At 32.3% G+C, this 7,654-nt stretch overlaps 1 protein-coding gene across 1 annotated transcript; it reads left to right on the top strand.

Annotated features, from left to right (window-relative positions):
- The first annotated feature begins 356 nt into the window (after positions 1-356).
- Positions 357-2,597, top strand: LOC108337108 (protein PHYTOCHROME KINASE SUBSTRATE 1). Its single transcript, XM_017573569.2, has one exon. The coding sequence runs from the start codon at positions 625-627 to the stop codon at positions 2,134-2,136; it is 1,512 nt and encodes a 503-aa protein (XP_017429058.1). The 5' UTR covers positions 357-624; the 3' UTR covers positions 2,137-2,597.
- The last annotated feature ends 5,057 nt before the right edge of the window (positions 2,598-7,654 follow it).

Raw genomic sequence — 7,654 nt, 5'->3', positions numbered from 1 at the left:
ACTACACTTGAGACAAGTAGAAAATGAAGAGAAGTATAAAATAAGATAGAGAAGTTACTTCAAGTAATTTCTCATAATAATTAGAGTCAGTTTTTAAATGTCCATATTACCTTTTATTTCTTTCTATTAGATGACTTATGATATGTGACTATCTTAACTTAGTTTTCTCTTCTATCTCGCTTTGTAATATAGAATAATTATACAAAAATACTTTTACCAATAAAAAATAGTTGTGTCTGAATTGAATGTATTTCGGCGTGAAAATAATGGGGTGAAGTGTCAGGTCAGCTACTAACACATGGTCCTACTGTGTGTGATTTTGCATATTCCAATAGCCTACATATAGGGCTGCTACAAAATTGGAATGGCACCCATCATTCAACATTTCATCTCATACCCTCTCTTGAATCCATTTTCTTTCTCTCTATCTAGCCATCCTTTTGCCTTTTCATTGCATAAAGTATGTTCCTCCCTCAACTTTGATCCTCAAAAGCACCTAGGAAATTTTGTTTCATGTTTTTTAAGCCCTTTTTATGCTCAACTTTCTCATGCACTGCAACCTTTTCTGTTAACCTTTCTCCAAACTCCTTCTATTTTTAACCTACAACTTTTTTTCCTTCAACTATGGCTACCATTTCATCCACTGCCAACACCAGCTTTCGTCAGTTACATACTTTCAACTCTGAGAACAATAACAGTCACCTCTATGATGCCACTTTCTCTCCATATTTGAATGGCAACGAAGGGACCATTGTAGGAAGGCTTGGTGAACCAACCCAAAAGCTCAATCCCTTCACCAGCACCAAAAAGTCCCCTCTTCAGAAGCTAGAAAAGAAAGAAGAGAATGGAGAAATCGGAGTGTTTGGAGCTGAAAAGTACTTCAATGTAGGAGAATCTGAGACCCCTAGATCTGCCAGCAGCATATCCACTTCAAAGTACCTGCACCAGAGAGATGAACCAGTGCCTCTAGCAACTAGAAAGCACACACTTCAGTACGGAACTCCAAGCATGCGTTCTGAATCAACTAGCAATAGCCAGAGTGCTTTTCTGCAGAGTGGGATGAAAAATTCTTTAAGGAGTAAAAAAGATAAGTATCAAGCCAAGAGCGTTCTAGCTGGTATTGGCTTCAAATGCTCTTGTTCTGGCAAAGATTCTGTTGATGCAGGTGAAATCAGTTTTAGCAAAACTGCTACTTACGGTGCAGTTCATGGCAAAACAAGAAGAAAGCTGGTGGATATTGCTGCTCTAGATGCTAGCCATTCAATTAAATTAAGCAAGCCTAATGCAGAACTCTTGAAAATCAATAATGTTTACTTCCAAAAGGAAGAGAATTTTGGGGTGGGAGTGAACAGCAGAAAGAACAGTCTGCAATTCTCGCCCATGAGTTCTGCCTCAGGAAACCAAAACCATCTTGTCAAAATGCAAGCTCAACAAGAGGAAGAAGAGATCAAACCAAGGAAATCCTTGGAGGTGTTTGGGTCCCCCGTACTGAAGAATAAGATAAAGTCTTTGAGCTTTGACAGAAGGATGGAAATGTCCTCAAGAGATGGTGTTCCAAGGACGGAAGAAATTGATTCAAACTACATGAATGATGCGGCAAGTGATGCAAGTTCGGACTTGTTTGAGATCGAAAGCATAAAAAGCAAAACCAACCCATTCTTTGCAAGGCAAACATCAGATGCTGCTTCCGGGTGTGTGAGCCCCACAAATGGTTATGCACCGAGTGAGGCAAGCATAGAGTGGAGTGTGGCCACTGCCAGTGCTGCAGTTATGTCAGACTTTGAAGAACAGATGTCAGAAGTAACCATAAGGAGTCCAATAAGGACAGCATTTACTTTATCAGATGGAAAAACAAAAGCTTCTAGAGAGGTTCAGAGAAGGCGCCCTAGCATGCTGTTGGGTTGCAAGAGCCACAAATCAGTTAGAGTTGCCGGTGATGCTTTCATAACATATGAACATCCAAGTTCTACACCCAAAATTAGTAACAGGACTAATACCTCTCAGATTGCTAGGTTTCCTTCTGAGACCAAACCGGGAAACTTTGGTGCAAAATATGGACAACAACATCACACTTATGCCGCATCACCACTGCAGCATTCTCACTCACCACATGCCTCAAAACTACTATACATTTAGCATGGTATTTTTCCCTTGGAATTTGTTCAATTATGGTGAGTATACGCATGGAAGTATGAAAAAGGAAAAAAGTGCATCTTATGGGCTTCAAATAACCATGTCGATAGTAAGGTCGAGGTGCTTTTTCTTGTGTACTGCTATAGTCCTATCATCTTAATAATCTTGTTGTATTTTTCTGTAAGCTTTCATATCATGAATGCTTTTCCATCCAGAATTTGCAGCTCATGTTTAGAAAGGTGACGAAAATGGATGTTTTTGTAGTCATGCTTTTGGTGTCATAAAAAGAAAAGGGATGTGAAAGGGGACCTCGTATTGTGAAGTGAAGACATGAGAAAAACTCCTCTGCTTGTTTCATAGCTTTGTTTTTATGTATTTTGTTGGATCTGGTCCTTGGATTAGAATAATGTCCAGAAAGCTTATTTTAGCATATAAATTGAATAGCTTTTCCCATTTACTTTTCATGATATTTTCCTTTACTGTCTAATAAACAACAGTAATTGCCAAATTTCTTACTGTGCAATTGTCGGCTATTTGAAATATCCAATATCTACCAACAAAGACCGCAAAGAAAATCATAGAAACTTTAACCCAAAAGTTAGTTCAGTAACATTGTCTCTCTGCATACGGTTACCATTTTAGCCACATCACTGGTAAATATAATATCACAAACAAGTACTCTTCAAATACAATGAAATTTGCATGAAAAAGTACTGTATGCACTTTTTTAGTTCCTCATACTTGAATTATTCGATCACTAGTATTGGACCCTGCATAAGGTGTTACAATATTGCACTGCATGCTCAGTATTAATTCTTTCATTAATGGTATGAAGAATGGTAATAATACTGATGCCACAGCTAAGAGAAACTTGAATAGAATGTCGTTACAGGGACATGCAACTAACGATGGAGACATGTATATATGAGAACCAAGGAATTTTTCCTTCTGCAATTAATTCTAAACCACCTCATTTAAGAGGTGTTCCATCAAGCTATTATAATAATAATAATAATATTTCTTAAGGCATTGGCATAGGTCAATGCCCATACAGTAGCAGATATGTGCGACAGATTGGAAGGCTAGAAATTGTTTAAGTTGTGAGAAATCTGTTGATTTTTAATGTTGAATATTGACATTGATGGTCTTTGATTTGGCTACAGAAGGCTTTCGTGGAGCATAAATTAGCCTCTAAACGGGGCATGGGTTCATAACTTGAAAACTATTGAAAGAAATGTTTGTCCCGGGGGCCATGCTCTCGTAATTTAATATCTTCATTATGAGCCAAGAAATTTATAGAGGTATATTTGTTCCATCTTAAAAGATGAATACGACTTTTCCCTCTTAAAAGTATAGCCACATATTCTTTGCTACATATTAAAATTCTTCAGAATGTTTATGCAGATGAGTGCATAATGTTTAACATTTTCGAATTAAGCAATAATGGCGAACAAACGATGACTTCTGTATTAGTTTTCAAATTATTTACGCCACCACACTTTGAGATGTTCAACAATCATCTAGGGTTTGCTACGTATACTTTATTTAAGGAACAAGGAATCATTCTCATTTTTATCTGATGCTAAGATTATTTTTCTTCTCACGCGTATTTTTTATTATTATTATTATTATTATATATATATATATATATATATATATATATATATATATATTCTTTTATTCCCTAACAAAATTCCTCCTATAAGATAGATACAATAGGATAAACTAACATTTTTCTTTTGTACATAAAACTACTGTAAAATAAAAAAAAAAGTTTTGTATACACATCAGTTCAATCCTTACAATAAATCATGAACAAGTCCCCACGCAAGGGAGACATATTTTTCACGTACGTCAAATCAAAGAAATGGTAAATGCATAGATCCATGTCACTGAATCACAATTAGTTGTGGGATCCAAGATTAAATCAAAAGTTGCTTTTTACAGATAAAACTCTGCTATTCGTAGCTTTGTTTGGACATGATTTAAACTTTCTCAAAATAGAACCAGAGATCCACACTAAGCAATAGCAAGATATTTGAAATAGAAAAGCTTGCAAGTAGAACTATGCAAAATAGCTCCAAATAAGTCAGCAATGAGGTAGACAAAATGACACCAGGGTAGATAGTCCAACATCAATTTCTTTAGTAAAGATTGACTAGAATGGACAAAAGGGAAAAAAAATTATAACATATCATTTTGGTTTTCCTATTTTATTTCACCGATAGTTATGGTTTTTATTTTAAAATTAAAATATTTGGCTCTAAAAAAATAGGTGAAAAAATATGGTTGAAAGTTACAACTAAAGGTTACCAAAATATGTTGAATTATAAACAGAGTTAAATAATACATACATAAGTTCCTTGCATTCAAATCAAAAAATATCTCAATATAGTCATAAGATATTTTAAAGTAAGGAACCACAATTAATATAGTTTTCCAAAAAAATGACATTCATCATAACTAATATTAACTACTATTCTAAATTTTTAATGACCTTTCCCAGTTTGTAAGCTAATAACACCATTTATCTATACATATACTCACGTATTAATATATAATCATTCAAAAAGAAAATAAAACCAACAAACACAAATAAAAACAAAATAGTAAGCTAATATATTTTAAATGAAAAGAATTATAAATATTGAAAGATAAAGAAAATAGTATTATTAACTTATATATGAGAGAAAAATCAATTCTTAGATTAACATGTATAATTTATACATATTTCTGATTACTCACTTAGATAATATTATATTTAAGAATAAACATAAAAACTCACATATTTCTTATTAATCAAAACAAATTATCTAAATTGATCCACACTTCTCTATCCCACTAGCTCATTCAAATCTTAGTCCAAATTACTTAAACTGCATTAATCATTATATAAACCAGTTCAAAAATGTAAACATTTCACATTCATCCTTCTCTCTCTTTTTCGTTCTAGATAGATTAGAATCTCCAATTCTTGTTTCACTTTCTCCTTTTTATCTTTTCGTATTCTATTTTTATCTTTTTAATTAAAATAATACCAACAATCACTAAATCTTTTAAATTTCAAATTTATCTTCCTTTCCTTTCCACACCCCCATAACTTAATTTTTGCACTAATTAATGAGGGTAAAATGACTTTTTTGCCCTTGGACCCAAAATACAAATTAAAACCCAAAAGTTTACTTTAACTCTCTTCCTTTCTAGAATTTAGCCCACACCTATTCAATCCTAAATCACCCATCTACCCTCAATCCAACACATCATATTAATAACAACACACCACACAAATCATCAAAATAACAACATATCAATCATGCATTTCACTTAATCAATAATAACATTAAATAATAATCATAATAATTATAATTTTAGAAAACATTTAATCATCAAACACCAATTATCAAACAATAAGGTTGAAGTCTTCTAACAACATTATTCCTTAATTACCATATTTTCCTAGGGTCTTACAACAACAGGAGGAGGAGCATCGGACATTGCTTCATCATCTTCAATGTCATTAAAGTGTACATCATCTTTATGTATAAATAAACACCTTAATCTAGTTTTGCAGAATCTTAACAGATTTCTCCAAATTACATATAATCTTCCTATCAGCATCCATTTCTTCAGTTTCACGAAACTGTTATCCTTTCCTTTGCACTTCACATTGGTACCCCTTTCGTCAAACCCATCATAATTCACCATCTAAAGTAATTGCAACCAATGTCTTCACTACCATTTTATAAAATATATATATATATATATATATATATATATATATATATATATATATATATATATCAACAAACACAAGGACTCAGTATTCTAACAATGGCTTCTTTTGAAAAACAATAACACAAATAACACAACTTCTATGTATTTTACCTTATACTTAAGGCAACCCAAAAATTGTTTCCCTCGATTCTTAGTAGTTTTTGTAGTTCCCAACACTAATTTCTCCCCACAATGGTAAATAGGTGAAACATTCAACACCGTGGTAAAATAACAACGAAAAACACCTCAAGTGCCCTTCTATATGTTCTATTATTTTTTCAAAGCACAACTAGATTTTTTAAATTTTTGTATATGATGAAAATTCAACTTTCCTTTTTTTAGTTTAGACTTTTATAAATAGGCTTATGGACAAAATTAGAGCTAAAATTTGGACCTCTGTTTGTTTTCCAGATAAAAAAAATTAGGCCCATGTTGATTTCAAATTATAGAGCGTATATATATAACATAAATTTGCTCTAAAAGGGAAGACATTCGTTTGTTTAATTTTTCAATTACAGTACTTGTTCCTTTTCTCTTTCTATTTTTCTCAATTTTGATAATTATGTTTTCACTTTCTTTTTTTATTTGTGTTTTTTATTCTTCATCCATAAAGAAGTAATCACTATAATAGATTAGCCTTTCAACGATGGTTAAGATAGGCATGTAACGATGATTTTAAGATTGTCATATTTCCAACCATCATTAAAAGTTCAACATATGACCAATAAAGGATCATAGTTAGAAATGTCAAAAGTAACAACAATTACATTAATTTATAATGATGGTTCCTACCAGAATCGTCATTATAATTCTTTCTTTTATTGAGGAGTGGTTTTATTGAAAGTCACAACCCTGCATTCTTCAACTAGTAGAGTAAGACAATAATTCAAATTATTCTAATCAAAGCTTAATAAAAATAGTTCTAAACAGAGCTTAACAAAAATAGTTCTAAATAGAGCTTAATAAACATAGCTCAAAAGAGAGCTTAATAAAAATAAAGAAAGTTCTATGAAACTAGAGTTGTCAAAACGGGTAACCTGGCTCGACCCGATCCGACCCACCACAGGTTGACCATTTAGTGAGTCAATCCAACCCGGCTCATTTATTAGCGAGCCGAAAAAATTCGAACCCGACCCGACCCACCACGGGTTGGTGGGTTAAACAGGTTGGCTCATTGACTCACTTAATTAATTTTTTTTTTCACCCTCTTCTTCTCATATTCTTAACATGTTACTTTGATCGATCAAATTGAAACAGTAATAATTGGACCAATTGATATAAAAGAAAATGAAACAAAAGAAATATATTGTTATATATATTATAAGCTATCAAGCCTAAAATTTTGCCAATTTAGTTTAATGAGACATACACAACTATTTGACCAAGAAACTACATATAGCCATTAACAAAAATATATAGCACAAGAAAAAACTGTCATGCTTGTAAATAGGTCTAAAAATAAGATAAAACAAATGATATATTCCTTAATTATCCAATCTATAATATTATTCATCTATTAAATTGGAGTCCTGAATGAATAAATTCATAGTATTATACTCTCTTGAAGCATATTCTTCTTTATCTCCATCTATAATATTATCCAATCAATAATCTTAGGGTTTTATTTGCATAGAGGAACTTTTGGAAAGACCGTAGTGCGAAAGGCTCTATTGCTAAGTAAAGGTTATGCATTTTGAATTTAATTAATTTGATTTCAATAAAAAACTAGGATTTGAATAATTAATTT

This window comes from Vigna angularis, chromosome 1 (genome assembly GCF_016808095.1).
Source record: "Vigna angularis cultivar LongXiaoDou No.4 chromosome 1, ASM1680809v1, whole genome shotgun sequence".
Classification (NCBI taxonomy): Eukaryota; Viridiplantae; Streptophyta; class Magnoliopsida; order Fabales; family Fabaceae; genus Vigna; species Vigna angularis.
The sequence above is the reverse complement of the archived record's forward strand: the minus strand, read 5'-3'. Positions and strand labels throughout refer to the sequence as shown.

What these genes read in the sequence shown, in the direction of transcription:
- LOC108337108 (XM_017573569.2), top strand. Translation starts at nt 625, where the DNA reads ATGGCTACCATTTCATCCACTGCCAACACCAGCTTTCGTCAGTTACAT.